Raw genomic sequence first — 19,354 nt, forward strand, 5'->3', positions numbered from 1 at the left:
GGGCTTAATCAGTGATAACTCTTTTTAAAAAAACTTCAGTTTAGGAAGATATTTCCTTTGAGGTGTGAGTATATGAGTGACTATGCTTTGTGTGTTCAGGGTTGTACATGCAAAGCACAATGAGGGTAAAGCAAGGGCAATTTGCATCTGCCCAGGTAACAGAGGCTTCCAGAGAGGGCAACTTGCAAATTCTTGCAGAAAAACACTGTGAGACGTGACAAGGTCCCAGAAGCTTCTGAGCTATGGCAGAATCAGGAGGTTTTATATCTCTTATATAATTTTATATATAATTTATACCTCTTCTACTTTTTTTAAATATTTTCCTATGGAAAAGTTCAAATGTATGCAAAATGCAAAGACTAATACCATATACCCCTGATCTACCTCACTTCACAATTTTCAATTTATGGCCAATCTTGTTATATTTGTATTCCAAGCCACTTCTTCTCCTTTGACAAGCAAATCTCAGAGTCACATAATTTCTCCTGCATTTTAGTATTATACTTCTTACAGCCTTCTCATTATTTAATAAATTCTTCTTTAAAATAATAACAGAAGATAATTAGGTAGACAACTAGGTATATGGACTAACTAGTAGATAATCAGGTGCATGTACCAACATGGAGAAATCACAGACACACTGTTAGATGAAATAAACAAGTTGCAGACATCACAATTACTTTTAAAAAAAGACCCAACCAAACAAAAATGAATAATAAAATAGACGTGTGCTCCAAAATACATAAGCGTATCATAGAACGATAACTGTAAAAATGTACATTGAACTGTGGATTCTAATGATCTCTGAGAAGGCGAGTAGTGATTAGGGGGTTGAGCTTGGGAACTACACCTCGTAGACGTTTATATTGTTTGACTCTCATACAGAAGAATATATCCATCATCACTTATGTAATGCTTTTTAATAAAAAGAAGAAAATCGAAAAACACTTTGCTGCTTGCTGCCCAGAGTGACAGGAAGTCATCTGGGAAATGGAGAAGCCTCAAGGGCTGATTGGAGTTTCTGAGAAGTGACCTTTCACACTCCTTCCTAATCAAGTGATTTTTTTCCTGCCAACTAAAAATACACTCTCCAGTTCAGGAAATGTGGCTGATTGAATAGCAGCTGCTGCCAACGACCTACTTTGCATATTAAAACAACCTTAGAAGAAAAGCAGCAAAACCTCCCTGTTTGGACCAAGGCTGAAGCTCACCACATGCATCTCTCTTGGCCTCCATATTAGCCTTCCTGTGTATTTTCACAAGGCAGCCTCTGGCCACTGTATCTTTTCCCCCTTAAGTGTCAGGAAACTTCCTGCAAATATTGTAAAAGCAGAAGCTGAAGGAGCTTGAGTGCGAAGCTAACATTCTTCGGATCTTTCTCACAGTTTCAAAAAGCAGATCACCCACTGCTGTTTCCTTTTCCTGTGTGTTTTTTAAGTGACAAAGATCCACTGCCAAGATACTATTTCTGTTCAGAGCTAGTGAGAGAGAGCAAAGAGAGACAGGCACAAAAATTTCCCCCAGCTCCACCACGGTGGAGAGATGGTGTTTTCAGTAAAATGGAAACTAGAAACATGGAAAAGGTCTGGAAGATGAGCTGTGCTGTAAATGTAAAACACAAGTCAGCCAAAGTGATAACTCGAAGTACTATTTGTAATGCTAAATACAGACATTTAAAGAGTCTACAATATTATACTCTATATCTAATTCTATTACGTGATATCCTAGTCTCCATAAGCATGAGTAATGTTGACCTCTCCCATTCATAAAGCATGCAGGTGCATTTTTAAAGATTTACTTTTTTTAATTGGGGAATTCTTTGGCAGTCCAGTGGTTAGGATGCTTTCACTCCCAAGGGCCCGGATTTGATCCCTGGTCAGGAAACCAAGATTCCACATGCTGAGCAGTAAAGCCCAAAAAAAGAAACAACAAAACCTGATAGACTATACAGAGCACTGCTCATAGCTGCTCAATAAAGCGTTGCATTGAACCTGTTATGTGGCGATGGGAGAGGAACGTGGGGGAGAATGGATACACGTATATATGTGGCTGAGTTCCTTTGCTGTCCACCTGAAACCATCACAACATTGTTAACCACCTACATGCCAAGGTAAAATAAAAAGTTTAAAAAATCGCATCATATTTATAGACTATTAAAGCAGAATGAAATTTAGAGATGACCTATCCTACCTTTTTGCTTTACAGATTAGAAAACTGGGGTTCAGAAAGATTAAATAACTGACCCAAGGCAGCACAGATAAGAAGCAGCAGATCTGGGCCTCGAATTCCGATCTCTAGTTCCTCAATCTGCCTTCTTCCTATTCTATGATGTTGCCTCACGATTCCAGGCTCACTCTTCTGCTCGCTCTCATTTGCTAGACAGCAAGCAAGAATTACTGCAGCATTTCCTCTGATTTCTTATCTTTGGACTTGACAACCGAGCTACCTAAGCAACCAAGTATGAACACTGGGGACATCCCTCCCCAATCCGCATCCCCCCGCCCCCCGCCCCGGCCACACACACACACACGCACACTGTTAATTCTCATTAGGACAATCTTGGAAGAAAGCATGCGCTGTAAGAAGACACCCTTCTACCATGGAATGCTGGGGCAATACAGTAGATGCTGCTGGTCACCGAACACTATTCTCACTTCCTTCTTGCTTAGAATAGTGCAACTTTATTCAGCTGTTGAGAAACAGACAGTATGTTCAGAGGTGAACCCTGCCTGGCCAAACCAAGTCATTTCATTCTCTCGGACAATGAGATATTAGAACTGACTGGGAGGCTTTGGGGGAGTATTTCCTTCCTGATAAAGGGAAGGTGTGGTACCCCTTACCACACACACACAGCCCACGCAAGACTGCGGGAGCCACAACCACAGACTCACAAAAGAACAAAGCAACAGTAACCTCAACAGCACAGTGCTGCCTAGGTTTCTGGTTTTTCCCAGTTGCTTCCTCCTGTTAAACATAGCAACCTGATGGTATCAGTCATCACAATAAGACGCTTGCCATTTACAAAGCACTTCCTTGGTGAGTAACACGGCGTGATAAAAGAGAAAGAGATGAATTATAAACCTCAGCAAGATCGTGAGCGAATTATTTATCCCGTCTGAGCCTGTTTCTTCATTGGTAAGATGAGAGAATCACAAACCTCAGCTTGGTTCCTGACATTTTAATGAAAGAATGTGCCGGAAAGCGGAGTTGTCACCCATTATGAGAGCCAAACCACTGACGCTCCAGATCCAAATCAGGATCTGCTGCAGAAGCAAGGGCTTCTGACTGGCCAATGTTTTGAAAATTCTATTTTTCGGGGCCATCATTTCTACTGGGAAAAATATAGTGACACTGTTCAGGAAAAAAAAATTAACAAAGCTGCTTAATCGTCCTTAATTTTAACTACATTAACACAGCTTTATAATTTTTAAATAAAAATTTAAACTTCTAATTTTAACATAATAGTAGTAGTTCAGTCACTGAGTCATGTCTGACTCTTTGCGACCCTATGGACTGCAGCACACCAGGCTTCCCTGTCCGTCATCAACTCAACTCATTTATAGATATATACGCATATATATATGGTGGCCCAGATAGTAAAGAATCTGCCCCCAATGCAGGAGACTTGGGTTTAACCCCTGGATTAAACCTGGAGAAGGGAATGGCAACCCACTCCAGGATCCTTGCCTGGAGAATTCCATGAACAGAGGAGCCTGGTGGGCTACAGTCCATGGGGTTGCAAAGAGTCAGACACAGCTAAGTGACTAAACACTTTTACACTTTCACATATAAGGTAAGCCATAAAATTATATATCTATAATAATTATATATAATTATATATATAATTTTATATTATATATATTTAAATATATATATTATATATATATTGGTTTACTTTCAACACTTTAGGCCTAATTTTTAAGACTGTTTAATCCTACTTAGGCAGTTCTTAAGCACATATGGTTCCAAGCAAACGAAAGAATCTCCAGGCACCAGAAACACAGGGAGGCATGAGCTGAAAGAAAAGGTCCAGTTCTCAGCTTTCTGCTTGGAGGGGATCTGAGATCCTGGGAGGAAGAGCAGGAGAGAAGCAGCTGAACACGACCCGGTTCCGAGCCAGGCGCCCGCCCTCCTGCCTACGGAGTCTGAGCTGCAGAGACCCAGGAGCTGCGCCGAGGCTCCTAGGGCAGAGCGGAAGGGCAAAGGGCATCCTGGCGGCACCAGGGTGTCTTCTCCCGGAGCCCCGGCGGCGCCGGGGGAGGGGCTCAGAGCCGGCCCCGCCCCCGACCCGCCCGGGAGGGAAGCAGAAAAAGGGGAACCGGCCCCATCCTCTCACACTATACTGGATTCTCAGGACTGAAAGCCGCTGCCCTGGGAGGACCACACAGACGGGCAGCCTCGGTAACTCTTAACTTGGTAGTAACTCCCTAGTAACTCTGAGGTAATTGTCATTTTTACGCTTCTACCCCTGGCCTGAGGATTGAACAGAGGGCGTCTCATTTTCCTCCACGGGGCAGCTGAAATCTATTCCTGGGCCTGAGATGTCCCTTCCCCTGTTCCAGCCAAGGTTTCTTGGGACTTAACGTGGGGACAGGTCTTGGTCTTAACACTTGAGATTCTTCAAAAACGTGTGTAATGTTCTGGAGGTGATTTATGTCGGTAAGCCACTGGAGGAAACCACTTTGCTCTGACTGGTTCCTTTGCCTGCAGTCAGCAGGATTTATAAATAGGCATGGTTAAAGGGGTGGCAGCCTGGTCCTGGGTGGGGCAGGGGCGGGGTGGTTCCAAAGGCTGCAGAAGTCACCACTAACCCCCTGCCCACTTCTCTCAGTGCACTGACCCCAAAATAACTTCCCCTTGGGGTTTAGGCTTCCAGGTGGACACCAGAGGCTCGAAGCCACGGAACGGCAAGAATCGAAGACATCCTTCAGTCACTTCTGCTCAACCAGGTTTGTCTAGCAGAAGTGGGTTGTACCTCCTTGCCTTAACTACCAAGGAATGGGAGCTGACGTTCCATGTCTTCACGGGGAGACCCTGGTCTCTTCTCTGCAGCAGGCACCCCTCCCCCCCGACCCCCAGAAATAGGTCAGCTGATGCTGACTCACACAGCCCTTCTTCCCTGCCCTTTCAAAGCCCAGACCTGGGTTTGAAAGCTGACACTGTGGACATTACCTTGGGTGTAGAAGCCCTTCTCCCATGGCCCACACGGATTTGTCTTCCTCCCGACGAGTGCACCTGGCCTTTCTTCCCTAGGGTCTGGCAGTGGCCCCCCATGGGGTCTGTGAGTTCTCGAAGTCACACGACAGAAGCCCAGGTGGTGATGATGGGCCTGGACTCGGCCGGCAAGACCACACTCCTGTACAAACTGAAGGGCCACCAGCGGGTGGAGACCCTGCCCACCGTGGGTTTCAATGTGGAGCCCCTCGAGGCCCCTGGGCAGGCATGCCTCACCATCTGGGACGTCGGGGGCCAGAGCCCGCTCAGGGCCAGCTGGAAGGACTACCTGGAGGGCACGGCCGTCCTTGTGTTTGTGCTGGACAGCACAGACGACGCCCGCTTGCCCGAGGCAGTGGCTGAGCTCACGGAGGTCTTGGAGGACCCCCACCTGGATGGCGTCCCCCTCCTGGTGCTGGCCAACAAGCAGGAGGCACCCCACGCCCTGCCATTGCCCGAGATCCGAGACAGGCTAGGCCTGCAGAGGTTCCCGGGGCTCTGCTGGGAGCTGCGGGCCTGCAGTGCCCTCACCGGTGAGGGGCTGCCTGAGGCCCTGGGGAGCCTGAGGCGTCTCCTGAGCTACCGCAGCCCCCCGAGTCTCTAGGTGAGTGCAGGGGGCGGCTGTCGGGAAACCTGAGAGCCTCAATCTCGGCAGAGCAGCCTGTCTTCTCTGCTCTTACAGACTGGAACACCAGCTAATCCTGGAGGGTTCTGTTTATTAAACAAGGAACCCTCCTAGGCTCAGACACAATGTGTAAGTCTTGGGACTTATTGCCACCGGTGTTGCTGTTGCAAATCAGCTACTCTTGGAATAATGAATACTCTAAGTGTTCCAGGTGGTTCAGCAGCAAAGCATCTGCCTGCAGTGTAGGAGACGTGGGTTTGATCCCTGGGTCATGAAGATCCCCTGGAGAAGGGAGTGGCAGCCCACTCCAGTATTCTTGCCTGGAGAATCCTGTGGACAGAGGAGCCTGGCGGTCTACAAGTCCATGGGCTCGCAAGAGAATCGGACATGACTTACCGACTAAACAACAAAGAAAGAAAAATACCTCAACAGAATTTGTTTAGTAACTCATCATTACCGCGTGTGAACTGAGAAACTGTAATAACAGAACAAGTAGCTGCCGAATAATTAAGACCTAAATTCACAGAGGGAAAGAGGTTTCAAAATCAGATCAGAATATCAGACTTGGATGTGTTCACGATCTTATGAGTGATTGTCCTTAGTAGCCCCCTAAATTGCAAGCAGTCAGGGCCAGCAGGGTCAAGAGATCTGCTTCCAAGAGATCTCGGGTTAGAAGTTGGCTGGGGCACTCAGCCCTGGACAGAGGCTGGGAGTTCCGACCTTCCAAAAGCAATCACCTTCTCTGACCCTGACTAGTCATTCTCTGGAGGAGGGCGTGACAACCCACTCCAGTATTCTTGCCTGGAGAATCCCTCGGACAGAGGAGCCTGACGGGCTGTAGTGCATAGGGTCGCAGAGAGTCAGACATGACTGAAGCGACTGAGTGTGAACGCACGAATGCACGGCCCTTCTCCACCTTTTTGTTATCCTGTGCTGGTCTTTTTCCAGAACACTTCGTTGTTTTCTTTCTGTTTTCCTTCTCTTTCTTCTTGTAGTGTATAGATTCCCTTAGAGATCAGATTAATCGGTTTCATTCATCCATTTATTCATTCACTTAATCAAAAATATGTCGAGCATGGAATTTGTGGCAAAGGGCAATGAGTTTTAGATATGAAGCGGGGCCTCCAGATGGGAGGCGTGAATTCTGAAGATATGAAGAGCGGCAATGTACCTCTCACTATTTACAGGGAAAGAAGAAGTTGAACATAGCATCCTAGAAGGGTTCTCAGGTGAGGTGATCTTTACCTAGGATCCAAGAAGCTCCTGAAATTATTTGCAAAAAGATCAGAAACTTTCATTAGATTTTAAAAGGCACCTGTGACTCCCTAAGGGTAGAAGCACCAACCTGGTCTTATCCTTCATCCAACCCAGGAATTCTTCCTATAATCTGAGATTTTTAATAGCAAGCTGCTTCCATTTGGTACCTCCTCTCGTGTTAAACAGCTCTAAATGTTGGATATTCTTTCCCTCTTGGGTTTCCATCAGCCTCCTAAGAGCTCCTGACGGTGGCTCTGCCCTCTGTGGAGTGACACGTGACAACTGGCCCTCGACATCCCTCTGATGTCTGAGAGGTCCCTCTACCCAAAGTCTCCCCTTCAAACATCAGCTTAGATGTGCCTGTTTTTTTCCACCTCTTGCCAGTTGATGTGTTTCAAGACTTCCCGTGTTGGACACAGGAAAGTACAACGATGCAGACAAAGGGAACAAGGCCTCCAGGCTCAGGGAGCTCTGGGTGGGGAAGCAGAGAACATGATTCCCATGAAAAGATGAGGATGGGAGTTTGCTGTTTACTGCGCATGTGCTGGGGCCGGCTCTGTGCTCAGTCCCTTACAAGAGTTGATCTCTAACTCTCCTAATTCTGCCAAGTGGGTATCCTTCCCATTTTATAGGATTAGACACTGAGGCTCAGAGAGGTTGTGACTTGCTCGAGGCGATGCTCTTAAGTGACACTTCTGGAATTTGAACCAGATGTTCTAGCCCTTGATGATGCCTGCATTCCTCCACGACATCGTGCTTCTAGGAGGTTTAATCCAAGGTTGACATTTGATTGGTAGATGAGATGGGGGAGCAGTCTAATCAGAGGAAATAGATTGTTTGGAGGCATGAGGGACAGTATAGGAGAACAAATAAGCCAAAAAAAAAAAAAAAAAAAAACCTGAAACAGGAGGTTGAGGGTGAGAGGTGGTATGTATTATAAAAGGAAACAAAACCGAAAGGAGGGACTTCCCTAGTGGTCTGGTGGCTAAGCCTCCACGCTCCCAATGCAGGGGGCCCAGGTTCGATACCCGGTCAGGGAACTAGATCCCACATGCTGAAATGGTGACCTGGCACAGCCAAATAAATGAACAAATGTTACCTTTTTTTTTTTTAATGGAGAGAAATTTTAGATCCAAGTTGAGAAGGCTTCCCTGGTGGTTCAGAATCTAAGAGCCAGGTTCCATCCCTGGGTCGGGAAAATCCCCTGGAGAAGGAAATGGCAACCCACTCCAGTATTCTTGCCTGGAGAATTCCATGGACAAAGGAACCTGATGGCCTATAGTCCAGGGAGTCACCCACAGGTGGACACGACTGAGTGACTGACACACACACACGAGAAGGCTTAGACTTTCATAATTAGGAGTTGATCTCAGAGAAGTGGAGCTGTCTGGCTTCCATTTAAGAGGCTAATTTAGTGGCAGTGTAGGGGTGAAATAAAGAGAAGCAGGAACACTGGGAATGGAGAGGCAGGGAATCCCAGCGGATGCCTGTCGCAGTCACAGAGGAGAGGAGAAGATCAGAACACTGAGAGCCATTTTTAAGAAAACAGGCTGAGAGAGGAAGAACTTGAAGACATTCAAGGTTTTGAAACTATGTGGTAGGTGGGATTGGAATGAACTGAGAAGGTGGACCCGGGAGGAGCAGGTTGTGAAGGGGTCGGAACCGCTGGGCTCTGCTGGGTCTGAATGTGTTTATAGCTCTATTCACACTGGCATTATCTGTAGACCTTGGGGCACCCAGGACCCTCTGGAAGTATCTGCTGGTTTCTGTTCATGGAAGCTCATCTCCTCACGTGATCTGTCCTGTTTTCATTGTGAGCTCATCTTCAGCAGCGTGTGCTTTTCCTGTGTGACTGCCTTGTGCTCTGGGTTGTGACAGGGTTTCTACACAGAGGGGTTTCCCATTAGCTGTCTACTAGATGCTGGGGCTTTTGATTGTTTGAGATCAGATATTATGTTAGTTTCTCCGCTTGGGGCTCACAGACCTCCCAGGCACTAGAAATCTGAACTCTGTACTCATTCACAGGCCAGGCCCCAGAGATGCAGTTTCTGACAGATGACTGTTTTTTTGTTTTTTTTTTTTGCATTCATATCCCAAGATAAGACCATTTGCTTTCACATGCTTGACTGAGCTGGTGAGCAGACTTTTCTAATCCCCTTTTAAGAGGGGGGTGCCACTTTAATGCTCTTGCTTTTCTGTTGAGCTCAGAGCAAAATTTTCTCCCCTCCAAACAAGAGTGAGGCCATATCTCCCATCCCCATGCAGATGCTATGACTGCAGCCTGGTCCCTAGAATCTTCGTTTGGCTTTTCTAAGATGCTCTTGAACTCCAGGCTTCACCTAACTGCTTTGGTTACGGTTTTTTCCCTTCATTTCTGCCACTTGGATTCCCCCCCACTTTTTTAATGTTCAATGATAGCCTACATTAAAACATTTTTTATAACTATAGTTTACCCAACACTTATGACTCCATAGTGGAAAACATCTGCCATGTTGCTAGGTAACTGCCAGGGGCCCAGGAAAGGCTGAGAAGAGACCAGGATGGCCTAAGGCACACAGGTGGTGGCTGGCTTTGCCTTCTTCAGGTCTCCCATCTTTCCCCCTGCTTCTACTCCAACCATGGCAGGTCTGGAGGGAGGGTGGAACCCCATCTTCCTTTAGAATCTTCCCTGAAGACCATAGGGTAGCTGGCCTTGCCCACTGGAAGCAAGGGTGGCAATAGGTCAGTGCTGGCCGGTAGGCCTGCGGATTCTACTCTCCCGGCAGCTGACAACTGGAAGGTGGGGCAGTTTGTGGCCAGTTGGATGGCCTCAGCCTTTGGCTCCCCTCCTGAGTCAGGCTGGAGCCCATCAGGGACGTGGAGGGGGCAGACAGAGGGGCTCCCCTCCTGCTCTTCTGCTCAGATACACGTGTGGATATATATATGTACTTACACCACAGAGCTACAACACAGGGGACCTTAGGAAAAACAAATTATGCCTTCTATTTTCTTGTTTAAAAGGTATTCTCCTTATGGGAGAGGTATTTTGCATGTTTCAAATCACCCACACCTTTCAGATCCCTCTGCCTTCCATTAATCCATGAGCAGGAGTAAGGAGGTGCAGGAGCTGATGTGGCTGAAAAGCACATGCCTATTGCCTTCTTATATATAAATGAATTGTTTCTTTCTGCCAACACTGTATACGGTATTTATTTCACGTTGGAGAGCCGATCACCTCTTTGAATACGGGTTGAGTTTCTCCCTCTCTGACTCACTGACTTTTATTTTATTTATTTATCTGTGGCTGTGCTGGGTCTTCCTTGCTGCGCAGGCTTCTCTCCAGTTGTGGTGAGCAGGGGTCACTGTCTAGTTGCGGCGTGCAGGCTTCTCATTGCAGGGCTTCTCTTGTTGTGGAACATGGGCTCTCGAGCACAGGCTCAACAATTATGGCTTCATTGCTCCAAGACAGGCGGGGTCTTCTCAGGCCAGGGATCGAACCTGTGTCTCCTGCACTGGCAGGAAGATTCTTTACCAGTGAGTCGTCAGGGGAGCCCCTCTGACTCAGATTCTGAAGATGTTTCTCCCCCCCACTTTTGGACAGAAGCGATCCTTCGATGAAAGTTACAAACCATGGGAGTTGGGTTTTGGTTTGGTTCTGCTGAGTTTCGGGTCAGGGCTGTCCATCCTCACGGATCTCCGTACTCACCTCCTCCCGCTGGGGCTGGGGGCAGCTGTGTCCTCTAAAGTGGGCCACAGCCCCCTCCCGAGCACATGGGTGAGCCGGGACCTTGCCTTCCTTCTCGTCCTCCGCCACCCGCAGCGTCCCAGCTGCAACCTCAGATCATGCGGTGCAGTTGCCTCGATAAAGACTCATCTTCCTTCAGAGCCCACCTGAGGCAACTCAAGACCAGTGGGGTCCCACACAGAAGCCCCCGCCCCTGCAGACAAACAGATGCAAGTCAGTCACTAGGAATGATGAGACTGTTCAGGCCATGCCTCTCGCTGCAGAGGCTGAGCCAAGATGGGAGAGTCCTGAGTGAGCGGGAGGAAGATCCCCCGGAAGAGAGCGTGGCAACCCACTTCAGTGTTCCTGCCTGGAGAATCCCAAGGATAGAGGAGCCTGGCCGGCTACAGTTCAGAGGGTCGCAAAGAGTCGGACACGACTGAAGCAACTTAGCACATCGTATACTTTGAGCTGGGCTTCTGCGTGTAAAAGGACAACGTCATGACCCAAGCGGAAAAAGATCAAAATTCTGTGGGCCTAATCCTTTGGCCACCTGATGAGAAGAGCCAACTCATTTGAAAAGTTCCTGAGGCTGGGAAAGATTGAAGGCAGGAGAAGGGGGTGACAGAGGATGAGATGGTTCGGTAACATGAGATGGTTAGTCATGTCACCGACTCAATGGACATGAGTTTGAGCAGACTCCGGGAGACAGTGAAGGACAGGGAAGCCTGGTGTGCTGTAGTCCATGGGGTCGCAGAGTCGTATACGACTTAGTGACTTAACAACAACTATCCTGCCTGGGGAGAAAGTATATTAAAACAGCATTCCAAACTCTTCAAGGAAGTCATGTGCAGAGGTGCCCCTTTCTACGACTTTGAAGACAAGATCGAGTTCTCTGGGTCGATCAGGTGATCCCCAGGAATCAAGAGCTCTGGGTGGTGGGGCGGAGAAGCCGGCTGGCTGTCAGGTTCTGTCACAGCCACGGGTCATGAGGTTTTTACACAAGCTTCGGGATGGACCCATCACACACCCTTCCTTCCCCTCAGTCAGTGTTGATGACTCAGGGGATTTCAGAAAGGAGCTCATGGGACATGCAACCAGCAGGTTCATCCCAAGGCGCTTCTTAGCGTTTTCTAGACAGAACTTTAGGAGCTGGATCCACACCTGAGTAAGAAGCCTGGCGTATGCTCCCCCGGCTCTGCCTGCTACACTCTGAGCTCAGGCCAGACTATGATGAATGTACTACCTGGGGGAGCTGCTTCAGGAGAGACAAAGCAAGCAAGCAAGCTGTTGAGCCCTGTGGCTCCACGTTGTGAAATGTACATAGACACACGACTCTACCATCTCCCCATAACAGACAGGAGGGACAATAAAGGGATTTTTTTTTTTAACACCAAAGCCCACAGGGACAAAGAAAGCAGAAGTGAATCTGGGAGGCTTGAGATAGCACTAAGATTACAGAAGACAGAAAGTGATTCACAGACCGAAGAAAGTGGGAATATAAGTTGTTGGGGGTTGGGATATATGTACGTATGTGTGTGTATGTATGTTCAGTCGAAGGACTCACTCTGTGCTCGGCACTGGTCTAAGTTCAAGGTGTATTAATTCCCCAACAATGTGAGAGTTTCTAACTTGATCTGGGGGATGAGGCACAGAGAGGTTAAACAACTTGTCCCAGGTCACACAGCAGAATTTGAACCTCTGCAGAAGTGTGGCCCAGAAACCTCGGTCTACACAGCCTCACACAGCAAGTCCTTCTGACACAAACCCCAGGACATCTCAGGACTTGGGTTCTCATGAAGCAACAAAGGAAACATAACTTGTGGAAAGTCTGTATGAAGAGACATATCCTCAGACTCCTTTGCTATTTTATTCAGTCTGGACCACTGGATGCTTTCAGTTTATTCTCTGGAGGTGTTACCAGTTGAGGATGAGATGAGACATCTGTTAAAAAAAAAAAGCCTTGAAAGTGTGTGAATGGACTAGTGAGGCTGCCTGGACTCTCCCGCTTCCAGCTCCCAGGGGCTGGCAGGGAGGTTTACACAGGGAGGTGGGAACTGGGGGCCCCCCTCTAGGAACTGGCTGGCTGGAGAGAAGACACAACACTGATATCTGAAGGTCCCCGGATGAACCAGCTGGCTCAGCAGCTGACGAGCCCTGCCTCCTATGAGCCAGGACTCACACGAGCTTCTAGAAGCTTTCTGGTATCTTTCTCTTTCCTCCACCTACATTTTTATTATGGAAAATGTAAACATACAGAAAAGCTGAAAAAAAAATTACTATAATGAACACTCATATGCCCACCTCTTAAGTACTACAATTGCTAACACCTTGGCATGTTTGTTTTATCTTTAGATAAAGGTATGTACATATAGTATATTTCTGAACCATTTGAAGATGACTGCAGACGTTGTATTTTACCTAGACATATTTCAGTATCTCTAGTCAAAGAATAAGGACCACATCAGCTCTAACCCACATGCATTATCACACCTGAGAAAATTTCAAATAGTTCCCAAGTACATTCCAATATTCAATCCATATTCAAATTTCCCGCACTGTCCCTAGAATATCATTGCATCTGGTTATTATGTCTCTTTATCCTCCTTCCATTTGTCTGCCCCGCAATGTTGATATTTTGAAGGGACCAGGTCATTCATTAAAGCAGCATCTCAGAGCTGGTGTCTGACTGGGTCGTGTGTCATTTAATTGGTCCCCGTATCACTTGTAAACGCTGTCAAGTGGAAGTCAGGTCTAAAGGTGTGACGAGATTCAGGTCAGATGTTTTTGGTGACACAGGGAGGTGGCATTCTCTACTTCATGCTGCATCTCATCAGGGACAACGCTTGATTATCTCACTAGTCGGGAAGCTGAAGGCAGTGAGTGATGGATCACTCCAGTGTGAAGAAGTGATAATGCCTTATTCAAATAGGAACAGATAATAAAGGACGACAGGACATCCGAGAAAAAGTCTCCAATATGAGAGAGAGAAAGGAAAAAACAACTCAGAGGAAAGAGGAGAAAGAGATCATTTCAGGAAGCAAAAGAAAACTTCCCCCAAATGATACATCTCCTTAGAAATAAGAGAAGATCTCACATCCATGAAGCAAGATGGCTATAAAAAAAAATTTAGAAACCAAGAAAGCGCTCTTGGAATTCTACACTGAAATCCAGTACAAAGTTGGAAGACAGAGTAGAAGCAAAAATCTCCTAAAAGGTAGAACAAAATGATAAAGGAGGAAAAACTGGGAATTAAAACATAAGAAAACTAGAGGATTAGTCTCAAAGTTTAGCATCAGGATAATGATGTCCCAGAAAACTCAGAAAGAGTGAGAAAGAAGAGGGATGAATTATCAGATAAATATATAAAACAAGAACATTTTTCAGAACACATGAGTTTCCAGCCTGAAAAAGTCTACGGAGTTGCCCAATACAAATGCATGTTATAAACATGAGCACAATACTCTTCAATTTCAGAACATCCTAAAAATGACAGGTCACATACTAAAGGTCAAGAACCAGAACTGCATTAAACTTAACAGCAATACTAAAACCTAAAGGATAATGGAACAAAGCCTTCAATATTCAGAGGGCAATTTGAACAATTGAAAATGGTATGATAACCCCTAGGATAAAAGAAATATCAGTGAGTGCATGCTGATACAAATAACTAAGTGAATGACTAAATGCATGGAGGAGAAGGAACAGCTTCATCTTACAAAAGAATTTCATTAATGACGGTAAAAGAAATGAGGCAAATAGAAAATTACTATTAAGCACAGTATATTAATAACTCTTTATAGGTAAGATTCACCAATGGATGCTAAAATTTGATAAGTGAAAGTCTGAGGACAAACAGGGTATTTGTGTTATCTTAGAGAATGTCTACCAATATTTTTACTAATTATAAAAGGAAAAATAATAATGAGAAGCCTAGCATGAACTACTTAGCCAAGTGATGAAGATGGACATCCTGAGGAGTGAGCATAGCATCACCATGGAGCGGTGAGCATAGCATCACCATATGAGGCGGGAAGATGGGCACGTCGTCTCGGTGGCATTCTCACCCCAAAGTCCATAGGCTCAACCGAATCATGATAAAACATCAGAAAAATCCAAACTGAGGGACATTTTACAAAATAATTGACCAGTACTCTTCAAAATGGTTAAGATCATGAAAGAGACAGACTGAGGACCGGTTCAGATGGAGGAGACAAAGAAGATTTAGCAACTCAGTATAATGTGAGGTCCTAGATTGGATCCTGGAAAATAAAATGACATTATTGAAACTGGTGAGATCCAAAGTCTGCCACTTTGTTAACACAGTGTACTGAAGTTAATTGCTTAGTTGCCTCTTTTTTTTTTTTTTTTTTTTGATGTGCACTTCTGCGTGCATCCCGGCTATGTAAGACGTTAGCATTAGGGGAAGCTAGGTAAAGGCGTTAGCCAGAACTCTGGAATGTTTACGCAGTTTTCTGTAAGTCGAAAATTATTTCAAAATGGAAAGTTAAGAGAAAACATTCTGAGGGAAAATTATTTTCCCCCTAGAATTTTACACCCAATCAAGCTAGCAATCATTTATGAGGACAGAATGTCATTTTCAGATAAACGAGAATGCGTGCATCTTTTCTTAGAAGGGTACTGGTCGTCACGCTCCTTTAAGAGAATAAACTGAAATGAAGATCAGGGATGCAGGCACTGTGAGATTCACCACCAGAGGGAAGCAGAGGAGTTTTGAGAACACCAGCTCTGTGACGGCCTCCAGAGCAATTAGTACAGAAGAGAACCAGAGAATGCGTGGTTCCCGGAAGGATGTTGCAGATAAACCTACCAAAAAACCCAGTGGCTTCCTCTTATCTATTCGATTGCATCAGTGAAATCCACAATTCTGACAGTTTAGGGCTGTATTATTGATAAGCATTTATCAAGAGAAAACCAAGCAAACAGACAGAACAAAAAAAAAAAACTCTTGGGGAAACAAAAGTTGCACCAAAAGGAAATATAATCATAGTATACCGAATGGCTCAGTTGTGAAAAGTTTTTACATAAGTCATAATAATATAAGTACTAAAATATTCATTTAACCAAAATGTCTCTAGTGGGAGGATGGAGGAAGGAAAATATGTGTGTGGGTGGAGCATGGGGGAGAGTGTGAGAGGGTTAGATTCTTCTCTTCCAAGGTAGGAAAACAGACGATGTGTAAGGTTGGAAAATCAAGGAACAGCAACATAAATGTGGGGGGAAATATAGAGAAAATATGACAAGACACAGCTAAAACATCTGCTTCTGGGGAGAAGTAATTAAGACTTGGTATCGGAGAAGGCACTGGCACCCCACTCCAGTACTCTTGCCTGGAAAATCCCATGGATGGAGGAGCCTGGTAGGCTGCAGTCCATGGGGTCGTGAAGAGTCGGACATGACTGAGCGACTTCACTTTCACTTTTCACTTTCATGCATTGGAGAAGGAAATGGCAACCCACTCCAGTGTTCTTTTCTGGAGAATCCCAGGGACAGGGGAACCTCGTGGGCTGCCGTCTATGGGGTCGCACAGAGTCGGACACGACTGAAGCAACGCAGCAGCAGCAGCAGCAGCAGGGAGACTATGTGTGTGTTAGAGGCTCAGTCACATGTGAGCCCGCCAGGCTCCTCTGTCCATGGGATTCTCCAGGCCAGAATACTGGAGTGGGTTGCCATGCCCTCCTCCAGGGGATCTTCCCAACCCAGGGATCGAACCCTAGTCTCCTGCATTGTAGGCAGATTCTTTACTGTCTGAGCCACTAGGGAAGCCCCAAGCAGGAGACTTCTGTTTCCCATTACAGGCCTCTGGGTTTTATTTCACTTCTTAAACTAGACACCTGTATGATTTTTATAAAAATGAAAACTACATTTTAAATAATAAATAAGGCAAGAGCAACCAGAACATCACGGATAACTTTGCTTCAGTTCAGTTCAGTTCAGTCCAGTCACTCAGTCGTGTCCGACTCTTTGCGACCCCATGGACTGCAGCAGGCCAGGCCTCCCTGTCCATCACCATCTCCCGGAGTTCACTCAGTTTCAGCTGTCCAATGAACATGATCTGGATAGACAGACCTTTGTTGACAAAGTAATGTTTCTGCTTTTTAATATGCTGTCCAGGTTGGTCATAACTTTCCTTCCAAGGAGTAAGCGTCTTTTAATTTCATGGCTGCAATCACCATCTGCAGTGATTTTGGAGCCCCCTCAAATAAAGTCAGCCACTTAATTTAAGCATCTAAACCCAACTAACTATAGGGCTCGAGTCAGGGTCTCAACCTTGCCTATTTGGTATTCCTTCTTGTCCATATTTCGGCTAGCGCTGGCCTTCACCTGGCTGGCCCAGAGGCTCTGCCATCTGCTTTCCTTGGCATCAATGCCTCAGAGCATAGCGGTTTGCACCCTTGAGCTGTGGAAGAGTTCTTTGGTTGTCTGCTCTGTTCTCTACACCTCTGCTGACTGCTCCCTCTTCATCTGGCCTCCCGGGCTGCCCTCTCCCTCTAGAAGCTGACTTGGATTTAGCAGGGTGGTCACCTGGTTCTCTGACCACAGGGAGCCTGTGAGCTGTTTAACTTTCCGAAGTTTCCCAGAACTGGCTGGGCTCCTTGAAGCACCTTTGCAACAAAACGCTGCTAGCAGCAACTGGCCGAAGAAGCCCTTTATCGTCTTGTGTGCCACCAGCGAGCACGGTGGTATTATTGGCCCCGATTCCTCACTCCTTTCTCCATCCACACATTTGCTGTGGCTTCATTGTGGATGGAGGGTCCTTTTGTCGACACTGGGGTTGACCATGTGACTTTCTTTGGCCAGTGGGCTGTCAGCAGATAGACACAAGCAGGGGTTTGAATAGTGTTTGCATGCGGGGGTTTCCCTCTGCTGACTCTGCCATCAGAAGAACAAGCTTCAGCTGGCCTGCTGTCCGAGGAGGAGAGGAGGAGAGGCATGAGAGCAAAACCGCCAAGGACTTCCCTGGTGGTTAAGAGTCCACCTGCCAGCGCAGGGGATGTGGGTTCGATCCCTGCTCCGGGAGGATCCCACAAGACAAGCGGCAACTAAGCCCATGAACCACGACTCCTAAGCCTGCGCCCTCGAGCCCATGCTCTGCATCAAGAGAAGCCACCGCAATGAGAAACCCTCGCACCACAGCCAGAGAGTACCCCCTGCCCACTGCAACTGGAAGAAAGCCTGAGCATAGCAGCAAAGACCCAGCACAGCCAAAGACAAAATAATTTTAAAACAAACAAAAGCCTACTAAGTAGTCCAGAGACCTGAAGCCACGGCAGCCCAAGCGGAGATGGCCAGCTGAGGCCAGTCGGGATCATCCAGATCCCGGTCCCCCACAGGGCTCCAAACACAATGCTTACCACTGCATGCCACTGAGAAGATGGTGTGTCTTTCCCCCGCAGTGCTAGGTGACTAATACAGGCACTAAATGGTGGAAACCACCTATCTATAGTTTTATACCATGATTTCACTGGTTTATAAAATAATGCTCTAGGGTGGGATCCCAAGGTTGAATCATAAAAAGAGCTTGAGTCTTGAATCATTTACGAGTTAAGAAAAGAACTAACCTCAGACAGGGGTGGTGGATGGCAAATGTCCTACAAACTTGGCGTGTGCTTTGACATTTGTACAGAGGACAGTCTGACATGAACATGGTCACGCCAGGGGCGTATGGATGTTGAGAGGGAAAATGCAGTGGTAATGGCTACTTCTCAGTTTTGTGTGAAACTGCTTCTTGGAATTCTTAAGATTCCTTGGTTTTCCAATTTCACGTGCTCCCAGGAGTCGTCCCGGGCCATAAAACTCTCTTCCATCTTGTGGGTGTTCAGTTGATTCTAACTTAATGTGAACATACGGATTATATGCTATGCTGAGAGCAGGTTTTAGTTAAGAATGGAGAGCAGGCAATGGGTTCTGGAAGCCAGAGATTCTGGAATGGACTTAGAGATTCCTATACAATGTTGATCAAAGCAGAGAGGAAGAAGACAGCATGCAGCTGAGGGGGAGTGCACCTCAGCTGGCAGGACCTCTGGGATTTAATTGCACTCAGTCCTGTAACAAACCACCTTCGCTCTTCCTGCAGAACCATCTCTGCTTGGAATGGGGCTGCCAAGTGGGAGAGACTCAACCAAAAACGTGGGGGTCTGGGGATGTGAAGAGGAGGGAAACCAGGGATGAAGGACCAGTTCACAGATTCAAAGGCTGTGGTTCACATCTTGCTTGGATTTAATGGGGAAAAAAAAGAGGTAATACATTCTCAGAATGCCAGCCAGGGTAGCCAGGGCTGAAGTCTTCCAAGTCAGGACTGTGGGACTGATTCACTTAATAAAAGTTTCCTCCCAGGCCCAGGGGCTTCCCTGGTGGCTCAGACAGTAAAGTATCTGCCCACAATGCAGGAGACCCAGGTTTGATCCCTGGGTGGGGAAGATCCCCTGGAGAAGGGAATGGCAACCCACTCCAGTATTCTTGCCTGGAAAATCCCCATGGACAGAGGAGCCTGGCTGGCTACAGTCCGTGGGGTCACAAAGAGTCAGATGTGA

General features: G+C 46.6%; 1 protein-coding gene across 2 annotated transcripts; it reads left to right on the forward strand.

Annotated features, from left to right (window-relative positions):
* The first annotated feature begins 4,334 nt into the window (after nucleotides 1-4,334).
* Nucleotides 4,335-13,481, forward strand: ARL11 (ADP ribosylation factor like GTPase 11). 2 transcript variants are annotated; one of them, XM_012184473.4, is made up of 3 exons: nucleotides 4,335-4,441; nucleotides 4,869-4,949; nucleotides 5,254-13,481. In XM_012184473.4, the coding sequence occupies exon 3, from the start codon at nucleotides 5,273-5,275 to the stop codon at nucleotides 5,816-5,818; it is 546 nt and encodes a 181-aa protein (XP_012039863.1). In that variant the 5' UTR covers nucleotides 4,335-4,441; nucleotides 4,869-4,949; nucleotides 5,254-5,272; the 3' UTR covers nucleotides 5,819-13,481. The 2 variants fall into 2 exon arrangements, with proteins under 2 accessions (XP_012039863.1, XP_042110680.1); XM_042254746.2 differs by lacking the exon at nucleotides 4,335-4,441 and adding an exon at nucleotides 4,505-4,659.
* The last annotated feature ends 5,873 nt before the right edge of the window (nucleotides 13,482-19,354 follow it).

This window comes from Ovis aries, chromosome 10 (genome assembly GCF_016772045.2).
Source record: "Ovis aries strain OAR_USU_Benz2616 breed Rambouillet chromosome 10, ARS-UI_Ramb_v3.0, whole genome shotgun sequence".
Classification (NCBI taxonomy): Eukaryota; Metazoa; Chordata; class Mammalia; order Artiodactyla; family Bovidae; genus Ovis; species Ovis aries.